The 24,980-nt window shown below is 46.0% G+C and overlaps 1 protein-coding gene across 1 annotated transcript in view; it reads left to right on the top strand.

The window, feature by feature from the left end:
- Positions 1–24,773, top strand: part of LOC147898368 (RNA polymerase III subunit RPC82 family protein) — a 112,900-nt gene extending 88,127 nt beyond the window's left edge. The window contains exons 6-14 of the mRNA XM_087378765.1: positions 5,841–6,005; positions 7,853–7,963; positions 8,305–8,416; positions 20,282–20,440; positions 20,559–20,596; positions 20,772–20,861; positions 20,984–21,067; positions 23,749–23,904; positions 24,318–24,773. Of these exons, the coding sequence (XP_087234891.1) occupies positions 5,841–6,005; positions 7,853–7,963; positions 8,305–8,416; positions 20,282–20,440; positions 20,559–20,596; positions 20,772–20,861; positions 20,984–21,067; positions 23,749–23,904; positions 24,318–24,491 (1,089 nt within the window). The 3' untranslated portion in view covers positions 24,492–24,773. The remainder of the gene's footprint in view (positions 1–5,840; positions 6,006–7,852; positions 7,964–8,304; positions 8,417–20,281; positions 20,441–20,558; positions 20,597–20,771; positions 20,862–20,983; positions 21,068–23,748; positions 23,905–24,317) is intronic.
- The last annotated feature ends 207 nt before the right edge of the window (positions 24,774–24,980 follow it).

Here is a 24,980-nt window from a genome sequence, read left to right as displayed (position 1 = left end):
TCTTTCTTCAATGACTGCATCATGAATAGTGGGATCATTTTGTGCTGGAAGAGAAACCTGCAAATCAGCATGGGGTAGTGGCTGATTATTGCTTGGTGGAGGGCCTGCAGGAGGCTCATGTTGCTGGTCAAAGTCCTCTTTTGAGGAACGCAGAGGTAACCAAGATTCAAAGGCATCAAACATGTCAACATCTGGCTTAGCTTTGCAGTCCACAAGAGGAGAAGCTGAATGTTCAGCAAAGATTACATCTCTACTGACAATAATCTTCCCAGTATTTGGTTGGTATGACCGATACCCTCTGCTCTCCTGGCTGTAACCAATAAATATGCATTTGATTGCCTTGCCATCAAGCTTATGTCTCAGCTGAGATGGTACATGAACATATGCAAGAGACACAAACACTCTCGTGTGTGAAAGTGAAGGCTTCCTACGTGCAGGAAAGTGTCGCTCCTGCGAATGCTCCCACCCCCCCACCCCCCGCTCCCGTCTACCTCCCTCGCGCCGTGCAGCCCCCTCCCCCCTTCCCTTCCTCCCTCTCTGTCGCCTCTCTGCTCGCAGCCGCCGCGCCTCCCTCCGTCCCCCTCTCCTCCTTCTCCACCCGCCATCCGCCCCCCCTCTCCTTCCTTCTCGGCCCCTCCATCCTTCCTCGCCTCCCCCCCCTCGCGTTGCGCTACCACCCCCCCGCCCCTTTCCTCCCCCTTCCCCACCTTTGCGCCACGCTGCCACCCCCCCCGCCCGTCCCCTCCCTCCTCTTCTCCTTGCTTCCCCGCCCTCCCTCGCGCTGCGTTGCCACACCCTCGCCTCTCCTCCCTCCCCTTCCCCGTCCTGCGCCGCGCTGCCACCCCCCCTCCCTCCTCCTTTCCTCCCCTCCCTCGCCATTCTCTCCCCACTCTACCGCCTCTCCTCCCCCTGCTTCCTCGTACATCTCCATCCCTCGCGCTTTCCCCCCCCACCTCCGTCCCATTCCTCCCTCCCTCGCCTCCGCCACTTCCTTTCCTCCGCCTTTTGGAGCTTTCATAGTTTGTCGGTGCGGTATGGCGGCCGTAAGTCCGGAACCGGTGGCCCAGACGGACCCCCCCTCCTTCAGCCTACCGCATAACACTGACAGAGCATTAGGTCTCCTTAGTGAAGCAGGCCGCGACTAACTTTTCCCAGACGTCCGTTTATGGTTGCAGTCCACCCTTTACCTTGAGGACAGCCACATTGAGGAGGTCGCACTCATGGGACGTGGTATCTTCTGGCTCAAGCTCTCCTCAGCACAGGCTGCGAGCGATATGATCAGACGGTCCCCTACCTCTGTGGTTGGGAAGATCATCCTTATGGTCCCATGGTATAGGGGTTTCAGTGTAGCGGACTTCGATGCCTGCTTCCGCATTCCCCGCCATCCAGTTATCCTCATCTTCCCAGGCCTCGCAACAGAGCTTCGCCCGATCATCAAGGACTTGGGGGCGCACTTTGGCTGGCTCATGCAGGACACCTTCGTCGATGCGGCGGCAGCCCAAGGGGTGCCACGTGTCAAAGTGGCAGTCCTAGATCCGTAGAGTATCCCCTCGGAGTTCGAGATTGAGACGGACACAGGTGTGGTGACGCAGCGCATTATGGTCACTGGTCGCCCAGATCAGTGTCTGAGATGACACGGCTTCGGGCACCAGGCGTGCTCTTGCCCTCGCTTCACGAGGACAGAACCTCAGATGGCCCCCATCCAGGCAACTCAGGATCCCCCTCGCTAGGCATTGACACCCCCTTCGAAGGGGAAGGCTGGATTGGGGTCAAAAGGAAACGGAAAGGAAACAAAACAGTAACAAAAAAGCCTTCCCCTCTCTAGCAAGAGACCCCTGTGGTCACCAGTCAGCAGCAGCCCGGTAAGGGGAAGGAGAAAGGGAAGGAGAAGGTCAGCCAGCCTCCCCCTCATCCTTCACCCCGCCCCCCCCTTCCTCCCCCCTCCTCCTCGGTTCCCCTACCTCCCCCCCCTACGGGATCCCCCCCGGCACCTTTGGTTTCATCCCCCCCCTCTCCCTCGAGCATGATCCCGTGGGAACCTCCCCATCCGCCTGTGCCGCCTGCGGCCCCGAAGCCAGCACAGAGCTCCTCCGCACCTATCTCCCTTGGACCGATGGAGGGGAGAGGCCTTTCCCCGCAGACGGCCAGCACCACTCCAACTCTTTCGACAGCCATCACCCCTCTTTCTGGTTCTGACTCCTCATCTTTGTCCTCCCACCCAAGGGCAACTCCTAGAGCTCTACCTTTGGAGTTTTACCGAGCAGGACCTTGGGATTACTTGGATGCAATTGGTATTGGCTCCTTCCCTGCATGCCTAGACATCAGCATCTTCTTCCTCCGAAAGGGGGCGGAGGGTAAGGTATCCATCCTTGCCCCCCATGATGGTCCTAGGTATTCCTTCAATATCACCAGTGACGGGAATGAGCAATGGACGAATGAAAATGTTTGGGAGACGATTCGTGATCAGTCCTAGGAGCAGGTACAGGACTGGATCAGTAGTAGAGCAGCGGAGCTTCTTCAGCAGCAGTGGAAGGAGGGTGACGTGTTCGTCTAAGATGGCGCCACAGCGCCAAACGATTCCGCCTTTTGGTCATCATTCGACCGCCTCTGGAGTGGATCTACGCGGAAGGGCTCCGCCCTTGGAGGACCTTAGAGGTAGCGGGCTTCTACAGTATTTCCCTGGCGGAGGCTTCGAGTTGGTTAGAGAGAGTTGGATAGTTGGTGCCATCCAACTTATCATCTTCACGAAGAACACCAAATAGATCTTGATTGTTCCCAGCCATAGCAAATGTGATACCCTGAAAGAGACCTAAAAACCCAAAAACCTCAAGGCTATCACTGCAAAAGCTGGCTGTCCAAAAATGACAGCAAATATCTGCAAATTTCCAACCCAAAACAAAGGGCAAATGCAGATCTGACCCAAATGTGACTGTGGCAGGCAATGTTCACTGCAAAAACAGCAAATCTGGCAAAAGCCCCAAATTTAATGAGGGCAAATAGGCCAAAAAGAGGGCAAATGCAGAAAAGTCCCAAAATTTGCTGAAATTTTTGCAAATGTGACCCAATGTATGCGAATTTGACTCAATGTCTTGCAAATGTGACTCAATGTCCTGTAAACTGACCCAATGTCCTGCAAATGTGACTCAATGTCCCGCAACTTGACCCAATGTACCGCAATCAAACAAGGAATTGCACACCAAATCCCAAAACTCTAGTGTTCTTGCAAGAAGTTGCAACTAGAGGAAATGAAAGGTATTGAAAACCCCAAATCTGTCAATGTCTTGCAAAAGCCCCAACACTGCAAATACCCATACGGAATATAGCAGGTATCTTGTGCGGAACAGCTGCAAGTACGATTGTACGGAGTTATGATGCAAGTACAACGTAGGTACGGCACAAGTATGTGGCTGTACGGAATGCAAGTATGGAGCGTAGTAAGAAGTAGGTGTGGAACAAGTACAACATACGGCGCAGGCACTTGTAGAAGACGTACGGGATCTGACGTGAGATCCGTACGTATCTGTACGAACGTCCATACAGTCGTACGGACTGTACGGAAGGGAGGCACAAGGAGCAATGTAGGTCCAGGGAGCTGGGCGCCTGGATCTGCAGCACAAAAAATGGAGGCGAAAAGACTCTGGGAGCCTTGGATAGCAGCTGGAGAGCCTCGAACAGGGGCTGGAGCAGGAACGACCAGCAAAGGAGCAGACTTCCAATGAGTGATGGAGGGCTCAAGGGGCTGAGGAGAGCTGGAAGACAAGTGTAGACCTTGGCTTTGATACCACTGAAGGATTGAATGAAAGAGAGAGTGCAGGTAGCAAAGAGTCGCACGAGTCTTAGCTGTCACGTCAACTAGGATAATGAAAAAAAAAGGAGTACAAGGTACAAGTACCTAGACCTAGGACTAAGTGTCCTAGGTGTCACATAGGACTAAGTGTCCTATGTGGCCTAAAAGGCACTAACACTACAAGTGCCTATATTTATGCCTACAAGGCACATACCATGGCCTATAGGGCATCACTAGAACCACCAGGAGATGGCCTACACAACGATTCGTGCTCTCTTTGTACATGAGATCACCAACTTCCAATCCAGGCTCATGAGGTCCATTGTTGGACATGGCCTTTATAGCAGGAGATCACATACTACTACTTCAGAAGGGAAGATCACACAGTGAGTTGGGGCCGTCGAGCTCAGGCTCCTGAGCCTAACCTTCAGACGCATCATGTCAGTATGAGATTGGATATAGGCCCAGCAAGCGTCTTCCGTCCCATTTACAGCACCTTTATTGCTAGATCAAAGTGCTAGGCTGCCTCATGACATCAAAGCTACCAAGACTCCCAGTGAAATTCTAGTGGGGCCCTCACAAAGCTCAAATTACTGAAGGACACATGATAGGAATAACTCTGGAGAAATGGAATGTAATCCTTTTAATGCTGAAGTCTTCTCATAGGAGGTTGAAGGTGCGAGATCAAGAGTGAGGACCTGCTTTTATAGTGTACAACCCCTCCTTTCCAACCAGACTTATATGGGGCTGAGGCTATACCAATCAGCCCAACTTTGCTGCTGCCCAGGGTGACCTGGAAATTGGCCCCCACACCCGACTTTGCTGCAGGTCCTGCCATTGCTGACATCAGTCTGTTTCCACCTGGCAGCTGCAGAGTGGTTGCACCTAATGTGTTGTCCTCTCCATGACCCTGACCTGCATGGATCTGCCTTTCTTGCTTGAGGGGCCTTTCATGGACCGCTGGCTGTCTTGAAAGGAAAAAAACCACATGGCTGTTCTGGGGCTGGTGGCAGCCATATGGCCTCTTGGCAATCCTTGCTGCCCCATATGAACTTCAGATGCTGTGTGGTGCCTTGCCTGCATGCAAACCTACCCTATGTCTTCCACCTTCCTATATACTCATGGATAGAGGCGGATGTGGTAGCATATTTGCTCTTAAGCTATACAGAACTACACGTAACCCCCTTTATGGAGAGAGATGAAACAGATTTGTGCTGAAAATTCTGCTTCCCTCTATTAGCGAGGTAGACAAAGAGATTATAAGCCGTTTCCATTGATTCTGGAAAGATATTTGCAGAGAAAGGATCCTGACAGGAAGATTTTGCCAATGTTTTGGGGTTTTTATTGTTGTGAACATGACAAAAATCCAGGAACTTTTTACTTTGAATCTTAATATGACATTGCGGCCTCCTTTGCAACCTCCTCGGCCTGGAATTTGACCTCAATAGATAGCCTTCAGCTTCATGTTTTCAGGTCTTTCAAAATACGAACCTGTTTTTGAATGTTTTGACTGTGGTGAGAGATGCATTACTCACGATCTGTTTGAATGTTCCAGCTCTTAGATTTCTGAGCTATTAATATTCTGGCTTCGCTGACGGAAAAGAAGCCAACTGCTCAGGCTTATCTTTTAGAATACAGGCTTCTTCTGCAGTAATAATAACAGTATGTGCCGAAATTGCATCTTGGCATGATATTCATTTTGTATAAAAATTGTATGAATCGGTTGAGGTTTAGAGAGTCATTCCCTCTTGTTGTCTTATGTCGCAACATGGGTATACTCATGGATGCATAATCAAGGCTACTTTCACCATGGCTGACACTACCCTTATCCTTTGAGAAATAATAGAGATTTCATGTCTTGGTTGCTTGCTTTTCAGACTTTGTTTGGTGGTGTATTGTAAAGGCTAGATACATGCTGTTTATGGGATAAACTGAGCTTTTTGTTCTTAAAAATATAAATATTTCTCTGTTGAATGGTCGAAAGATGATGAAGACCAGACACAGGTTCATAAATGTGTTATAATAGACTATCTGGGGTGACTTGAATTTTCAGCGGGCTCGAATGGAGCTGGCCATTGAGACAGAAGAGAACCGAGTACTGGCTGCTGCCGCTCCTATGGACGCAGAACGCTTTCTCTTGGCTCCATCAATTGCAAACAGCTCAGAAGCAGATTCACATAAAAGAAACTCTGCTACAGATGGAAAAAGTGGACACAAGGTTAGATACACTGGTTGACGTACTTTTTATCATTTACTATTGTTTGTGCAAGGAAACACAACATAGATCTGGATGCAGCAATCTCAAATAGAGACAGAGTATATCTTGACACACTCGAAGTGCATAAGGGGGGAAAACATAATTTGCCATGCTTGATGTATCAACCCTAAGGCTGAGGAAAGAAGAGGAGCTAATATACCTTGCAGTGAATTTGCTTTCCAGGAATGTATTGGAATATGCCCTTCGCTGTAATATTCTAATCCTAGTCACCTTCTCTCCAAAATTTGGTCAGCATTTGGTAATTCTATGATGCAGAAGGAAACCTTTGAGTGATTATTGTGCTTATCACATTTTCATGGCTAGAACGTAGTTTGTTAACCTATACCAAAGTCAAGGAAAATTCCTGACATTTGAAGACAAAAAGCATAACGAGAAATATGAACAATACAGTTGAGATAAGCTGTGGCTATGCGGAAGAACCTGGTTAGCGGAGCAGCGAGGCAAGTCTTTGTAAGGCAACTCCAGTTCTCGCTTTTAAATAGAGAAGAGAGAGATATGTAGAAAAGCAAGCTGGTGCTCCTCGGCTGCTTGAGACATCCTATAACATAACCTGTTCCAAATACCTACAAGCTCCAGAAATGCTCTAAGTTAACATGCTCTTATATAATCTATTCCATATGCCTCAGAGGATATATATAAATCTGTTGTTGCGGGAAATGCCTAGTGGAACAATGTACCATTGACTCTATGATGTAGCCTGAGGGGTTGAGTTTGAGTGAGACGTATGTTGGCATGCTGCAGGCACCATTTAGCAAGATCAGAAATGTTTGCAACAAAGTCAACGCATGATCTTTTACTTCTTCCTCTTCCTTAAACAAAAGGGGCCCACAATGAGTGAAATGAGGGCTGTTAGGATTTAAATACAGATAGGGGACAAGACACATCTTGGCTGCCCTGGGCTTGAATACCATGGCTGCAGACATCACCAATTAACTGGGCTAGCTGGTTTACAGTGCCCTTTATGAGACTGATTCAGGCATTACAGGCCTCACACACCCATTGCACTGAGGTACCTCAGAACGTAGCGCTTTTTCTCTTTGATCTCAATCACAGGATATATGTAGCTATAGGATTGTCGCTCTTAACGGTCTTGTCATCTTAAATAATTTCCTGAAGTCCCATGGAGGTGATTAATACATTTGGCCTATCAAATCTTGTAGAGTTTCTAGTTTGACTGAGTATTGTATTACTTCTATGTTATAAAGCTCTTTATCTGCATACATACCGGTATGAGTGGCTCTTCCTCAACTATTTTCTGTGCAGTCTTACCTGTTTCTCTCAACTAGTTTTCATGCATCATATTTTCAGTCCTCTGGATTGTCCAAATGTTGTCCTTATTGTTTCTTATATCGATGTCCGTAGAGGCATATGCAAGTCCAGAGCAATATAAACTAGATCTTGCTTCAATCTTCTATACCCTTTGTTGCTACTGTATGTTATCTACACCTGTAGGTGCTGAAGTGGCCTTCTGTGCCTTTCTGCAATGCCTCAGACAGACAAGAAAGTCTTCAATTGGAGAATTACCGGCGGGGAGATGTGATAGTAACTAGTTCATGCTGTACATAAAGAAGTCAATGGTTCATAGCCTTGTGACTGAAATTTAGGACTGCCGCATTGTTTTTGCCTTTACATGAAGGATCATGGCCATGTTTCATGTGAATCCAGTATCCTCTAAGTGAGAGGGGTAAGAAAGGTGCTTGCTTCAACAAATTAGTTATTTTTTGTCTTTTTCTTACTCTATGCACAATCTGTACTTGCAATTGAATTGAACATTTATTTATTGACAGCGCAAAAGGGATGCTTTGGCAATGGATGGGAAGACAATGGCCACAATTGATGAAAAAGAGGTCCTGTGGCGGGTCAACTATGAAGAGTTTATGAGGAGGCTAAGACATCAGGTGAACAGAAAACTTTTCTGGATGTTCCATATTGAATTTATGCCTTTGTAGAGGTGCTGCTCTGGGTATCTGTCTCAATATGATATATGGATGCCTCTCACCAAATGCCAAGGAGAGATCCCCCCCCCGCCTCTTTCCCCCGTGCAATTCTTCCTTGTTGGCGTTCATCACTGTCTGCCATGTTGTTATTTTCCTGAAAAGCTACTCTCCATGAAACTGAATGACTAAAGACGGCAACAAGTACCTCATCGAGCTCTTTCTGAAAGGTGGGATTCCAGTATTGTTTTATTTAATGTATCTCAAGGCTGAAGGCTTTTCCCTGATTGTGGTTGGAGTCCCAGGCCTGTGTCAATCACGTGAGATCAAGGCTAGACATTGGTGCGGGAGCTATACTTCAAGCCATGCTGGAAGCAACACGAAACACAGAGAGCAATGCCAAACAAAGAATTTCAGGTGAGAGTAACATTTTGGGGGAACTTGCTGTACTCTTAATATTGGCCTCACAGTCTGAAATTAAGGGAGGTCTAGTTACACATAACTGATGAAGTTTAGAAGTATATCTACAACATTTTTGTAAATGGCTTGGCCTGAAATTGTCTCTTGAATGGGTTTATGGTAGGTGTTAAAACAAGACAGAGCATACAAAACGTTTTACTAGGGAATGTACACAATGTATGAACTTTCTACCATTAAGTAGCATCCATCCATGTTCGATTTATTAAGCATGACTAGCTACTGCAATGTATCTATATTCCAAATGCACTGGATTGGGCAGCGTTAATAGTTTCTTTTGCATTAAACCTGTCCAATATTGGAGGAGAGAAGGGGTACCTCTTGTCATATCACATAATGTGGGGACAATAGCCTTTTACTAAGCTCATAATGGATAGAAGTATGGTTAAAAAAGTTAACGTGAGAGTTGTAAGCCAAGTCCTTAGTGGTGGAGCACAGCTTAGAAGGGCTAACATTAGAGTGAGGAACCATGGGGGCACGTATCCCTGGTAGTGGGAAGCCAATGGGAAGTGCATACCTGAATATACTGAGTGAGGAACCCTTCTGACATTCATTGCCAAGCAGGAGTCCTTTTATGACAAACTTACCTAGCGAGGCTTTGAACTAGATGTTAGGATTGATAATGTTGAGGCCTTCCTCATGTCTAAGTAAGATGATAGTGCTGCAAGCCACCCTGGCTCTCGTATCATGCGCGCCATCGGACATGATATACCATGCATAAGCTAATAAAACTTGGTTCACCACAAAGGCTCTGGAGGCTAAGTCTAGGTAGTGGAGCTCCAATAGAGTAGCTTCCCCCTGATATTCTCCAAGTTCTACATGGCATCCCAAATAAACCAAGCTCGGGTCTCCATCCTGGTGTGTCTGCAGCACGACTGACCCAAAATCCAATGGATTTATGACTCTCTATCTATCTGAAACCACAAGCATAGTCTCCCATCTTGGCATGTCTATATAATTGACCCAAGATCGAATGGATTTGCGCCACATGATGTGTGCATGGTTGAAAGGCAAAAATCCATCAATGTTGCTTCGAAGCTTCATGAATTCTTGAGAAAGAACTCAATGAATATGGCTGTCATCCTCAAACTCGCAATCAAGAAGGTCTTTGTCATTCTTGGTGGCAAGATGAAGTCCAGTAATGTGTGTCTGGGAATGGAGGAAGTGACTCATTCCCTTGGTTACTAGAAGATAGAGAAAGGGAGCAAGCGGGCAGCCCTGGCAAACTTATTTCGATATTGAAACTTGTCTCCTCTGCCACTCTGATTGGAAATTTGGTTCTAAGTTCGGTGGTACCGTGAAGAAATGCCTAAAATCCACTGCTTACAGCAGCCCATACTTTGTAGAGTTTCCTCCAAGAAACTGTAGTCTGGGCGTCTCTTTGTGTGTCTGGTCACCCCTGGGGTAGTTTTGTGCAAGGTTATGCAATTGTATGCAACATGCAACTGGCCTGGTAATTAGTGACCTCCATCCTTTGCCTATAAGGGGACCCATCAGGGGGTTGAGAAATACATGATCATCTAAAACCTCAGAGTTCTAGATCATGACATGAACTCTCGGCACACCATCTCTCTCTAAGGTAATTCCTGCTGCTGCAGAGGAAGGGGGGTTTGGAAGTTGGGGAATCTCGAGGACCTGCTGAGTGCCCCCCTAACAGTTTTCAGGAGCTTGAATACCATTTGGGAAGGCCAGGAAATCAAGTGGTGAAGATTGAGTATTTCTGGTCCATGTGAGAACCAGGTCAAAATGAGGGTTATAAGGGTAATGGGAAGGAAACTAAGTGCAAAGACCGACACCGTCATGTGCTTACCTCATCTCTATAAACAGCCCATTTCCCTTCCTGTCTTGCTGCCATAACCCGGAACATCCCTTCTCTGTGGTGTTCTTGTTGTAAAAGCGTGAGATCATCATCTAGATATGTCCTTGTCCCCTTCAGTGCTGCTCTGATGCTCATAAAAGTGGACCTATCTGCTGCTGTCCTGAATCTCACAATCGTTTGCGTCGACGGTGCATCATCCTTGCCTACTCTTCATGCCCCTTAAAAGGTGAGGTTGATGCCCATTTTGTTTATTAGTGCCTTGGCGTCTACCATCGGGTGTCTCCCATTGGTAGGCCTCTAACACGGACATTTATTGATCTATGGTGTCTTCTTTTCGCCTCCTCTAATGCATCAGAGATGAATTCCTTTTTAGGGGCTGATGAGACTTTCTTGACCACTTCAGTCCACTCTTTCATCGTTGCTTTTCCTGCACTTATTTGCTGAGAGATTCCTTCGTGTTTCCCTTGCATGGTGACTTGTAGGGCTGCCATATCCTTCTTAAGCTTTGCGTTCTCTGCTTTAAATTCCTCTAGTGCCTTGCATGCAGTAGTCCCCTTCTCCTCTAGTGCCTTCCTTAAGCGTATTCAATTCCTCATGAGAGAGAGAGAGAGAGAGAGTTTATTGAAGTCTGCTAAAGACCGATGGGTCTATGAGACTGATAGAAAACTTGATACAATGAGCAAAAGGGTGGAGCTACTAAGCAAGCATCCTAACCCATGCTAGAGAAAATTGTATAAACATAGTCAATGATATCATCATACATGTCACCCTAGTCATAAAACATCCCTAGCATCATCGCCCCCATGGAAGATGGAGTCTGATCAAACGTGAAGATGCATCCGATGATGGACTAGGTAGTGTAGGCACGAAGCCCGCGATAGATCGTTGTCTGCTATCTAGATGAGTGGTCCGTCGTGCCCTCTTGGTAGCTATCTGATGCTTGACGAGTGCCACGGTAACTCGAGTCGGCGTACTCCAGGTCTGAAAATGGAAGAAATATCGGTGAGTGTGATCTGTGCATCTGTCTCTGTCGAGTGTGCTGCATCTTGATCTCAAGGTCCCTGCCTCTCCTGCTATCTGTGGCTGGGGGGACAACATGCTTTGACTAGAAGATTTCTGTGATCATACTCTGGGATGGACCAGGTAAGCTTGCAGCTAGATGCGGCATTTCATACTATCACTTATCTATACCCTGTACGAGTATATGGCTCCTGTACTGTAGGGCGACGCAGGCTACCTTAGTTGGCATTAGCATCTTCTATGGCATTGGCAACTTAGGGTGATCAGAGATGTTGGTATGCTCACACATGCAAATGTTTTGAGAGATTGGATTTCCATATAGACAGGTTGCCACCCTTTCAGTACAACATTGATGCCCCGTTTGTCCCGTTTCGGGGGAACGAGTTCAACCTTATCATCCGGGAGGATCTCTTACAACTACACACATTCAGGACCTGGTTGGCATAGACAGAGCTTCCTGTGAAGCTCAGTTTCTATCGGGACTACTACCTGCGCAGTTCTGACGAGGGTTTCATTATCCCACCAGGGTACATTCAAATTCACCTACCACACTCACTAAGGATTGCCATTGGATAGTTCCACGTGTCATTGCATCGACTCCGTATCGAGAGTGGGCGAGCAAATGAGATCCCCAAAGAGAGTCATATTGGCACATTATGTGATCGGCACAAGGTGGAATTAGAGGAGCACTTCGTCTTTCGTTGTTCAATTTACTATGAGATCCATGGACGATACCACTTCCTTTTCAGAGATGGATTTGAAGGCCTCTCCAGACTCCTCTCATACCTAGATCAGAGATGCCTGGCTGCTTTCATTCATGAGGCGGTCTGACATAGGGAGTGTCTCATTAAATCATGGAGACAGGAGCGGGGGGAAGCCCCGAACTCAGTCTGAATGATCTTATGAGGAACAAATGGCATTGTGTGGATCATCCGTGACAACAAGAGAACCTGTAATCTGTCCACTCGAGTCCACACTGTGTCGGATAGATCTGGCTCCCAGCAAGTGCTGCTGTACATGCCCAAAGGATGGAAAAAGGAGAACCTTGGTCCATGGGCCCTGAAAATGTGAATGGAAGCACTGTCTCTCCAGTCGGGCAAGGGAGGTGTATCCTCTACTTAGATGAGGCCTGCATCGCCGGCCTCATCGTGAAGATAGGTCCAGAGAATAGAACCCCAAGGTAAGTGTATGGTGAGACAATCTCAACTGGTGCCCCATCAAACATGAACTACTCTCTGTGTGCAGCTGCCTTGGAGGTGTTGAAGATCATAACCTTGGTTTTACCCAGGTCATGGGAATCGCAAAAAGCCATTAGTGCATCTAGATGTCTCTGGAGCCCCTCAGCAGACGATAATAAGAGTACCACATCATCAGCGTACAATAGAATCTGGAGCATGTAGTTGGCGAGAGAGCAACCAGCTCCTCCCAAGGTCCTCATAAAAGGCTCAAGCTCGTCTATATAAAGGCCAAACAAGGTTAGAGAAAGTGGGCAACTTTGTTTGACCCCGATGGTGTTCATGATCTCATTTGTCCATCCCCCCTCATACGAACTTTGTCGGAAACCCTCTCGTAAAGTGCCATAACAGCCCAAACCATCTCCTGGCAATAGCCCAGCTCCTGCAAACACTTGATGAGACATGCTCGAACGGTTTGCGGAAATCCACAAAGCAGCACTAGACCCTCTGTCTCTGTGCTCTGGCCTCCTCTATGACACTCCTGAGTGTAAGTATATGGTCCATGGTCCCATGATCGCGCCATAAGCGTGCCTGTCTCTCTACTTTGAGCCCTTGCATCTTTGCATAGCGGCTGACCTCCACCTATAGCTACTTGGACTCATGGGATCCCCTGCCTTGTGGATAGGTGTGATAGTGTTGAGGATCCATGTGCCTGGGAAACCGAGATAAACTGCTTCAACGATCGGCTAATCAAAGCGGCCCGATCCTCTAGGAGAGTGTGTAGTCAATATATGTGAGTAGAGTGTAGAGTCGTGCAGAATATCTCGGTGAGAGGATGTGATCGAAGTATATGTCGTGATAAGTAGAGTAACTAGGTGGTGTGGTAGGTGTGTAGCAAGACGAGGAGTAGTGATACTAAAGAAGAGATATGTATGATCAGCCCCAAGGGGAGGTGGTGAGAAGTGCATGTGAATGCTCCTAGGGGATACCAAGATATAATCAACCACGCTAGACCCCCCTCCATGTGGAAAGTAGGTGAAGCCACTAGAGGAGTGCCATCACTCAAGACCCTTATAGATAATGAGATCATGGGCCGTACCCAGATCCAGGAGCGCATGTCCATAGGAGGTAACAGGGGCCCGTCTATCAATGGACACTCGTGAAATGCTAGCGTCAACGAGATCTATGTCGGGGGAAGTGAAATAACATCCTCTAGAAAATCTACCAATGGCACCTGATGTGCTCCCGTCCTCGTGTTAAAGTCCCCAACTAGGAGAACCTCTCTGCGGCTCGAAAAATCCATGATATCCTGGTGGAGAGGTCTGTATGGTGATGTCTTAGCCTCCTCTCGCACTGCCCTGGCGAAGTGTGATGTCTTCGATGGAAAGTAGCAGATCGCTAGTCGTGCATCGTAATCGGATCCAAAGGAACCTAGAGTGTGGGTCTCTCCTCTCCACTAAGATCGCCCCAATGAGAGATGATCTATACAGGACTGCCACTCCTCCTGAGCCACGTACTCCACCTGTCTCCCTCATCTCCTCCCTATAGGCTGACTCCCAAGTGTATCCATTGACAATTGGTAAGGGGTGCTCTGGGCTCTTGCCATTTTCAAAGGATCACTGCAATGAGAGAGAGAGAGAGAGAAAAGAAATATCTATTAACATCCATGGGAGACCTCACCGGTCTATGGGACAAGGTACACACCTAAAAAGTTGCAAATACATCTCGGTATCCAGAGAGTTGAAGGAGTGCTCAAGGCAACTCAGCCCCAATTATTTAGATGCATAACTAGCTACTAATTCTAATAACATCAGCTTAAGACCGAGAGTCTTTGGGTTTAGATTTGTAATCACGAATCAAGGCTTGTCCATCACGATAAACTGCCCATTTTCCAGCTTTGTGTGCATCCTTCACTTTAGCAAGTTTAACATTCCTTTGTTTGAGCTGAGTTAGAGTGAGCTCCTTAGATATCCATATCCGTGTACCTTTCAGCTTCTTTGTCTGTCGGAGAATCTTGGTTTTTCCTACCCTCTTTGTGAAATAAACTTGTGCTAAGGGAGACAACTGATGTTAGTTTCATCCCATTCTATATGTGGTATCTCCTTCTTGAGACACGTGAGATTTTCTTCTTCTATGTATCCCTCAGTAAAGAGATCAACCGGACAACCGAGGCAATCCTTTGGCAACCCCCCAATGCGCAATATTTTCTTATTTTTTGCTATGTTTTCCTGCTCTTTTACCCTCTGTATAAAGATCTGCTTTGTTGATTTTGTTGTTGGCTATAATAGCCATCTCTTTCTTGGCTGAACTGACCTGAGTGGTAATCATCTCTTTGACCGTGGAGGCAAGTGTTGGTGCTAGTGGAGATGAGCTGCGTTTCTGTAGAACTTCAGCAATGTTCTTCTGCTTACCATTATTTTCCATCTCCTTCACTTTCTTCCTAAGAGCTGCTACCATAAGCCTGAGCTCTGTTACTTCTTGCTGTAGATAGTAGATTTGCTCCTGCGGGTCTGATCCAACCCTCACTTAAAGTATAGTGCATACAGGCTGGGTGTCGCTGATGAGGCTGCAATATTAGAGTACGAGGGCTTGCTGACTGGTGTGGTGGCGAATTGCTTCATCTTAGGGAAAGAGGGGGACTCCATAACGGTAGCTTGTGCAATCTATGGACCCCTTAGCTGAAGCTAACCCCTCAAACTGGGCCAGGGGATCAGCCCAGTTTGAGGTCTATTAGATCTCTCCCCTTTTGCTCTGCTTTGGAAGACCTGGACGAAAAGGCTGCTCTGCTGCTGTGCGGATGGCGGCGGCAGCTGTACAATGAAGGCTGAAGGCGGCTGTACGGTCTGTATGGCTTGTACGGGAGGCTGGGGGGCTAGGTGACGGGCGACAGGAGGCCGATGGGAGGGAGAGATGATGGGAGGCGACGAGAGAGAGAGAGAGAGAGAGAGAGAGAGAGAGAGAGAACCTGATACAATGAGCTGAGTGGCTGGAGCCTCAAAGCAGGCATCAACACCCTAGACAAGTACAACATAAATCATAGAACCACTAATACATGAAAATGTTTGAGCCCATGGAGGGGGTGGAAATTGTGGTGTGTGGCATCATTGCAATGATCCTTTAGAAGTTGGCGAGAGGGACAAGGCCAAGGGGGAGCTCGGCGGTGTACGGTATTGCGGTGGCATAAAATTGACAACGGATGGTATGTGTGATCCGTTGTAGTCTCCTAATTGTGGCCCTATGACGGACAAGTGCCATTGTCACCCCCGTCGGTCGTCTCTTCAGTCTGGTGATATGGAGGGAAGGTCCCCAAGGCTGATCTACTCATCCACCCACTGGTGAGTCTGTTGTGTCTCTCGCTTTGGACCTCAGCTTTGCCATCTCTCAGGGGCCTGCTAGTCCATGTTGCTTGGCTGAAAATTCTCAATGATCATGCTTTGAGGGAGAGTTTATTGACATTCTTTCGAAGACTATAGGGTCTATGAGACTGAAAAACGAGATACAATAAGCTGAATGAGTGAGCCTCTAGTTGGGCATCTACAGCCAAGACAGGTGCAACATAAATATTGAAACACTAGTACAAAAAGGATGTCTGAGCCCATGGAGAGGATGAAAGCTATGGTGTGGCATCACTGCGGTGGTCTAGTAGAGGGATAAAGCCCATGAGTTGCCTCGGTGATGTACGAGGCTGCATGGGTATAAATCCAACGATAGAGTGTTGGCGATGATCAGTGTGTGTGGTCTACTGTGGTCTCCTAGCTGGGCCCTTTGTTGGACATATACCATTGTCCCATCGGCCGTGTCTCTAGTCTGGTGAACATGGAGGGAAGATCCCTGAGCTTGATGTGTGTATGAACCCATTAAAGAGTTTGTCGACTCGCTTCGGGCCTTGGCTACGCCATCTCCTCGGGGCGTATTGGTTCGTGGTATCTGGCTGGAAAAACTCGGTGATCACACTCCGAGTGAGATTTGGATGAGTACCCTAAATCTCATCTGTGTGCCTTGAGCAAGTAGTCTCTGTGTTGTACGGCCTTATGATGAAAGTTGCCAAACATAGTGATTACACTTTGAGTGGAGTTTGGTTGAGTACTTTGATCTCGTCTATGTGCCCTGAGTAGATGGTCTCTGTGTTGTATGGCCTTATGAATGAAAGTCCCCAAACATCTCTGATCTGGGTAATACAGGAGGCTGGAAAGGGGTCTGACCCATTGCTGAAAAACTAGTGGTAACAATCTCGGGTCTTGTAGTACTCAGGGCATCTAAAAGCAGTGTGCTCTTCACTTAATTTGTTGCAGATCACATAGAGTCTAGATGCGACCCTCTCTTGGTATGCATCAACTTGGCCACTCTCAATGCATAGTTTGTGTGATGAAACACAGAACCGTTCGATCGATATTCTCAAAGAATGGGGGTGGTGGATCCGTGTATAGGCTAGTGGGTCGATAAAGCCCTCCCTTGATATTCGCAAGCAGTGGTCCCTGTAGAAGCTGAGCTTCACTCGGGGGCTAATCGGGTCTTGAATGTGTGTAGGTGTAAGATGTCCTCTCGGATAACATGGTTAGCCTGGTGGTAAGTGGGCAGAATAGCAAGGACCTCAAGGCTATACTGAAAGGTCGGTAATGTACGTGCATACCAACACCTCTGATTGCCCTCAGCTGCTAAAGTCATGGATGAAGATAAGATCGGCCACTGCAGTCTGCATCGTCCTAAGGTCAAGGAACCATAATCTTTGACTCTATAGAGATATGTGATCACTTGGAACGCTGTGCCAAGCTGTAGTGGAGGTCAAACTCAGTGAAAACGATCGAGTGTGGGATCGACAACTTATTACGGATTTTCCATGATAATAAGAGAATCTGGAGCCTCTCCAGCTTAATGTACCTCTGATAGGTCAGGCCCTCAACAGGACTGCCATACATGACCTTGGGAGGACCAGGGAGTCGAAGAGAAGAGACTTGGTATGGGGATCTTGGAAATGAGAGTGGAAGCAGTGTTGCTCAAGTCTAGCAAGCACGGCGTATCCTCTACTTAGTCGGGCTTGCACATCGCTAGTCGCATTATGAAAGTAAGGCCAGAGAAAAGAGTCCCCAAGTATGTGTAGGATGCGACAACCTCCATCGGTTATCCGTCCAACATGAAGTGCTCTCTGTGCATGGCTGCTTGGGATGTGTCGAAGATCATGACCTTGGTTTTACCAAGGTTGACCTTCAGATCATGTGCCCGCAAAAGTTATGGAGTGCATTGACGTGTCGCTCGAGGCCCTTTGCTGAAGATGAGAGTAAGACCACATAAACTGCATAGGAGAATCTGGATCAAGGATCTAGCAAGAGAGCGGCCTACCCCCCTAGTGTCACGATGAAAGTCACGAGCTAGTCAATGTATAGGCTAAAAGGGGTTGGTGATAACGGACAACCGTGTTTGACCTCGATAATACTCATTTTCTCCTTTGTCCACCGTGTGCCACCAGTTCGAACCTTGGATCCTTTCATAGAGTGCCATGACTGCCCAGATGGTAAACCATACCCTAGACCTTGCAAGCGTTTGATGAGGTGAGCTCTTGGCATTGCGTCAAAAGCTTCTTGTGGAAATCCACAAATGAGCAATAAATCCTCTCTGTGCTCTGGCCTCGTCAATTACAGCTCTGAGTGTGAGTATGTGATTCAGAGGGGAATGATCGGCTCAAAAGCTTGCGTGTCCCTCGTCCCTAAATCCTTGGAGCTCTGCAAGGTGGCTAACTTGTGTATTGAGCACCGATGCGTAGATCTTGGACATGACATTGCCAATCACAATGGTGTTAAGGGTCTAGGTGTGAGGAAACTGGTGCAAAAGGATTACTGTTTGCACAACATAGTGTATAGGAATTTTCTCATTTCCCGATTCCACGGGTGTGATTTCCTTCATTTATTTTGGAAACTCTTAGCTATAGAGCGCTTTCAAACCTCCCAGTACTCTCCTCCACACATGCATGATGCATTTCATTTGGTAGTTGTCCGTGACATTCAGCCCTAGATATATATATTTGTTAACATTGTCTCTCTTTTGAAGGTAACATCCACCTGTTTATTACATGTTCCAATCACCGTTATTTCTGTCTTCTCTATATTGACCTGCATTTCTGAATGTCTGCAAAATTCTCTCAAAACATCTAAGCGTGCTTGCAACTTTTCCTTGCTCTTTGCGAAGAATACCACATCATCTGCATAAATAAGCATTAGCAAATCGTATCGTGCAATCTGCACACCCTCCTTGCTATGTATTTTCATTTCACCCTCCTTGCTATGTGCTTTCATTCACTCTTCCAAATCATCAATATAAAGGCCAAAAAGTGTTGGTGAGAGGGGACATCCTTGCTTCACTCTTATATCACTGCTTATGACATCTTCTCTCTTGGAACATGATCCATCTACTAGCATCTGTGCTAGCTCTGCTAAAAGTCTCTCATAGAGTCGATATGTTGCTTCTCTGAGTTCTAGAGGGACTGGAAGTTCTTCCAGCCTTTCCCATAGCTTACGTGGAACTGTATCAAAGGCTTTCTTGAAATCAACAAGCAACAATAAACAACCTTTTTCTAATGTTGGCTCCTGCTGCTGCAGCTCTTATGGCCACCAAATGATCAACTGTTGAGTGTTTGGGACGAAACCTTGCCTAGGATTGTGCTTTGACCCCTTGTTCCTCCTCCCATTTTGCTGATTTTTTGCTCAAGGATAGTGCCATATAGCTTTGCCATTGGACTAGTAGTTCTTTGCCATCTTGCTGTCCCCCCCTTATGAATTGGCACAATTCTACTAATCTGCCATTCTAAAGGGAATCCTTCTTCTAGAGCCATATTCATAAGCCTGGTAAGCATTTTCTTTGTCTTCTTGCCTCCCCATGTCAACATTTCCGCTACTAGCCCTTGTGTGTTTGGAGCTTTCCGATTGGCTAGCTTTTTCAGGCTTTTACCCACGTCCTCAGTTGCATTTGATGCTTTGGTAATGTAATTGTGTTGACTTTCTCTTCCCCATCGCTTTCATAAAGACGTTTAAAAATCGTATCATAACATCCCATTGTGCTCCCCTCTCTTGAGGTTTGTTGCCATGCAATTTCTGATAGAACTTTCTGGGATTTTGTTTCAGCTCCTCACAGCTCTCAAGTTGCTTGTTCTTGAGAAACAACCTTTTCTTACTCCTTACCATTTGTGTATATGTTTGTGCTTTGTCTTTCTTCTCTCCTGTGTCTGGTGTTTTCCAGCCTTTATTTGGGTCTTTACAGTCCTGGTCATACCAGTGATTTCTTGTTAGTGTTAGTGGGGAAATGTGCTTTTGCTTCTGAGTGTGTGTGTGTGTGATGAGTGACCGTATGCAAGCTTGAGTGTGTGTTAGAGTGTTTGTGAGAGTTGTGAGAAAGGCTGGGTGGGGCTAAAGGGCTAGGGCAGGAGCGCCTGCAGGTTGCCTTTTTAAGGAGCAAGGAGTTTTCCAATCCAAAAGCTTGTTGCTTTATGGAGTAGTCAATAATAATAAGCATTTCCACTTTGGAGATGGTTTGATCCATTGCAAATGAAAACGCGAATGGTGGTTATGGAAGACACATTAGATGATTACAGGTTCCCATTTCTTCTCGAGGAGGCCTAGGCAGAGACTTAGGCGATTACTTTCATGAAAGCATCTGCCAAAATGGCTTAGGCCCTGCCTTATCTAGAAGCTTCCTTCTTTGTGATTATCTGGCATTTCCTGTCTGCTTACCAGAACTAATTTCAAGTCCTGGAATAGTTGTGCATAATGTTTACAGTGGTTCTTGTGTTTTGGATGTTCACAGCACCGTTATCAATGGATGCAATTACACAGGCAGTAAGGACATTACCCGAGGGGCGGACAATGACAATGGAGCGAATCAGGATGGCTCTTCATATGATGTGTGCTGAGTCCTTGGGATTCCTAAGTCGTCAAGGTGACCTGAGCAGTCAGTATGTAATTAGTATCCTGATATCCTTGTCAATTCAGTTACGGCATTGTTCTGAAAATAACTAGGTTTTGCTGTGGCCGTCGCAAAGAATCCAGAGGTCAACATGGTATCCTTTACAAAAGACTGTCAGATATGTACAAAATTATCGAGTCTGCTCGCAGATTTGAGGTATGTTTCTGACCTGTGGGTCAGTTTGAAAGTCTTGTGAAAGTGGGCATGAGTACAAAACCTTTACTTGAACTTTTGTGTGCTCTGATTAATGTTTCCAATAATGTTAATGCTAATGCCTTTTTGCCTCTGGATTGTGTGAGAGTTCTATATGTATAACCTACTGATTGTGCAGTTGGAAGGTATTGTTCTTCAACGGTATGGGAAGGAGAGTTGCCGAATCTTCAGGCTTTTATCTATGAAGGGACAGCTAGAGCAGAAGCAGGCAATTACCTATGGAACGACTTAGCTGAAGGATATATAAACTGTATCGAAATTCAATGACAGTAGCTTTCTGGTTTTGTGTTGGAATAAGGCTTAAGCACGTGTATTATATGTGTAATGCAGATTTCAGACATTGCTTTGGTAGCATTGAAGGAGACTAGGGAAATTCTGTACAGGCTGTTGAAGGAGGAGTACTTGCAACTTCAGGTTTTTTTTTCTTTTTTGACATTGTGGTTATTGATTATGAGAAATGGTGTACACGGTTGAGAAACAGCCCATATCTTGCTTTGGAGTGCTGTGTCTTTAATGATGACTGTTCAAAAGCATAGAGCTCAAGAAATAGATTTGGGCATTGCTAAAATGCTAATGATAACATTCTTCCTTTGAGATGTAAGATAAAAGTGTGCAAATTCCCCCTCCCCCCTTTCTCCCTAGTCATGAAGACTAGCGGAAAGTTTCTTGAGCAACTGCATGGCACTTCACATGTGCCTAGCAGTTGCTATCTTTATAATGCTGTGGTCCCATAAAGGTTGTGTTCGGCCTCCCATAGATCATCATCAGTATCGCTTGAGGAAGTAGGGGGATGCCATGAGTGCCCAGGCTTCCGGCACACACCTCACATCAGCCTCCACCCTCACCTTGTCCATGAAAGGGCTCCTGGTCAACCAACCAGCAAGCAGATTGACCTGCCGCATGTGTGGACTGCCTGCCTGTGTGTGCAAGCCGACTGCCACGTATGCAAGACAACCTGTCATGTCAGAACCTGATTGCATTGCCAGTGGCCACATCGTTTGCAAGCAACTGTGTCAAGACTCATCCGAAGGCTGCTATTCATCTGCCAACTACCATATCAACCTTGGCTATTGCCATGTTATACTTGGACTCCAGATCTAGTTGCCAAATGGCTGATCTAAATATGCATAAATAGCAGCTTTCATTAGTGCAATGTTTGCACAACCCATGCATTGCATGGCCATATGCAATGTATATATCTCTGCAAAGATGGTTTAGTTTTTTACCTATTGTAATGATGTTTGGATTCTGCTCATATGGGGACCTTACATGTTGAGCATCTACATTGAGGTGGACATTCCCCCCGCCCTTCCCTCTCAATGGCAATTTGTGTTTATTCAGTGATCTGGTTCCAAGTGGCTCCAAATAGCTTCATCAAGTACTCATGTGTCTCACCACTGAGTGCCTTTGTGAAGACGTGGAAAGTATTCTCTTTGGTGATGATTTTTTCTATTACAAAGTAGTAGCAAACCTAGAAATTCTTTTGTATGAACATTGCACACTAGCTTCTTTGCAATGGCAATGCAACTCTAGCTATTGCAATATAGGATGGTCGCATCATCCTGACAAGAATCCATATTATCCAATATCCATCTGGGCCGGACGGCGTCACATATGTGGCAATGCATGTAGCCTGGTACTCTGTCTCTGCCTCCGTCAAAAGAAAGTGCAACTGTTGATGTTTCTCGCTCAAAGAAGAAACACAATTTCTACCTGCATAAGAAAAAATCCTCAGCAGACCTTCTGGTGTGCCCAATCTGAGTCATAGAATCCTCTTGTGCAATGTACTTGATGCCATACTGTTGAGCTGTCCCTTGGATTGGTGGAGAATGAACACAATAAACCAATTTGCTGATGGCGGGTCTTGTCTTAGACAAATACATGAGGCTGCCAATCAACCTCTGATACTTCGTGATTTCTAATAGTGGGAATTCGTCCTCCTTGGACCGCCTTGCATGGACCTCCATTGGAGTTGCAGATGGGCTGCAATGCTTTATCTGATAAGGCTCAACGATCTCCTTGGAACATTTCTACTATGAAATGAATATGCCATCACTGATGCACCTCAATCTGGAAAAATAATGCAATAAGCCAAGGTCATTCATCTCAAACTCTCTTTAAGATGACTGAATTTCTTTGAACTTCTCATGGTCCCATATGAGCATTATCTCATTAACATAAACAATGAGCCCAAGTCCTATACCTTCTTCCCAAAGAGATGTAGGTTGGTGTCAAGGATTTCTAAACAAACCAGTTCATACCAAGCACTTATTGGTTTATGTACCATGCCCTTGGGGTTTGTTTTAGCCTATAGAGCGGCTTCCAAAGTCTGTACATTATTGATTTCCTTCATTAGGTGTTGTAGTTGTGCCCCCACCATATCATCGCCAGGAAGCCACATCATCTGCAGGCTGCCATGTCATCAGCCCTGCCAACTGCCACATCAGCCCTGGCTGCTGCCACATCATCAGCTGGCATGTGTACGTACAGCCATGTGAACTGCTGATCTGGTTTCCATGTCACCAGCCAACCTGTCAGAGCGACAGATGACTGATGTACAGATTTATGGGTTGGGCCCTTTCTGTAGCCACCCATGCCCCTATTGCATGACCATATGCTATATCCATAGATGGCCAAGTTCTTACCCTATCCCAGTGCTCTCTAGCTTCTTCTCATATGGGGGCCTTACACATTGAACAATGGGAGCGTTATTCTCCAACATTTCTTTTCCTGGTTGACTTCGCTATGGTGACAGGCAAAACTTTTCACATTTCAGAGGGCTCTTTTCATCAGTTCTATCGTGTGTTTGTAACAATGTGCTATATATCTTTATCATCCTCATTATGTAATATATATACCCTTTTTGTTGTATTGCTAGTAGTTCATGAATGCCCAACTGTTGTGCTGAATATGAAATACTTATTCTATTTATGAGTGTCATATCAGTGTAACATGGACATAATAAACCTATTGTGCAAGGGTATATATTGATTGTTTATATTAGTCACCTTCTGCATGATATGTACAGTAAGGGCAAACTATCTTGTCCATACTTCTGCTAAGAAATATAATGCACTTGTTTATTGGCTATACAGGAAGTGGCAAAGGCACCTGATCATGCTCCATCCAAAACCATCTATTTGTGGCGGGTGAACTATCCTTGTGTAGTAGAACATATTCTTGAAGACATGTTCCGAGCTGCATCTAATGTTGGGCAGCGGCTTGCCCACGAACTGCAACAAGAACAAGAGGTATATCTTAATCATTATTGTGTCTTTATCTTAATATTTCTTTAAGGTAATACAATGTTGGCGTGCATGAGATAAGATACTTATTTCCTGTTGTCACCTCTGAACGTTGTTTTCATTGCCATTTTGTCTTCTGTTGTAAAAATATAAAGCTAACAAGCTAGTTTGTCCTATTTTAGAGGTGTTTATAGACTGATTGTTTCTTTCAATGGGGCATGCATATCATTCTTAATGGAACAAGTTGCCCCCGTCAATGATGCACAAGTATCTCCGTGATTTTGTTGCGTGCCAGTGATAGTGATTTAGAATGGAGAGTTGTCACCTTATGCATTTGCAGCAAGAAAGAGCAGAAAAATAAGACTTCGTTTGTGCAGCATGAGCAGCCTTATCATGTATCAGTCTGCTCATGTGTGCAGGTTTTGGATGTCTTGAAACAATTTCATCATTCAAAGTCTTCTGGGGACACACCACATGTCACTCTTACTCAAAGCCAGCACGAGCAAGTTAAACGCATCCGCCGTATTGCCACAGTTTTGGAAGCATCCTTGCTCAAGTTAGATGATGCAATCGTGCTATTTAGTGATTTTTGAGTTTTGGGTTGATCATCCATAATTCCTTTACAGTTTCACCTTTGTTCCTTCACCCTATTGTTGGGATGTCTGTAATGATTCCTTTTTAGTGCCAATTCTCATGTTTTGGTAGTGAGATGTACGTTTTCACAACATTCATGTGAAAACTGTATGTTTTCCTCCAATATCAGGGCATAATTTCAATGTCAATGAGCTGAAGCCTCTTGTTTGGCACGTCCTAATTTTTGCTTCTAATGAACCGGAAAGTTTCAAGACCAACATCTTTCATATAGGTGGCAATTGATTTTTGTCTCCCAAACATTATCCTCAACTAAAGGAACATGACGCAGTCGGGAAGGAGTGTTCTAGTCTTGTACTCAGCTAGAAAGGCCCTTGGTCCTTATATCCTATAAGATGGTGAAGGTGTGACCTCCCAAAATGAGCCAAGTTGCCTTAGGAATGATGGAGTTTGTCTATCATTCGTGTACTTGCCTCTCTTAGATGAGAGGG

The sequence above is a fragment of the Dipteris shenzhenensis genome, chromosome 9, assembly GCF_047967505.1.
Source record: "Dipteris shenzhenensis isolate YYH24624 ecotype China chromosome 9, Dip_SZ_1.0, whole genome shotgun sequence".
In the NCBI taxonomy this organism is placed as follows: domain Eukaryota; kingdom Viridiplantae; phylum Streptophyta; class Polypodiopsida; order Gleicheniales; family Dipteridaceae; genus Dipteris; species Dipteris shenzhenensis.
The sequence above is the reverse complement of the archived record's forward strand: the minus strand, read 5'-3'. Positions and strand labels throughout refer to the sequence as shown.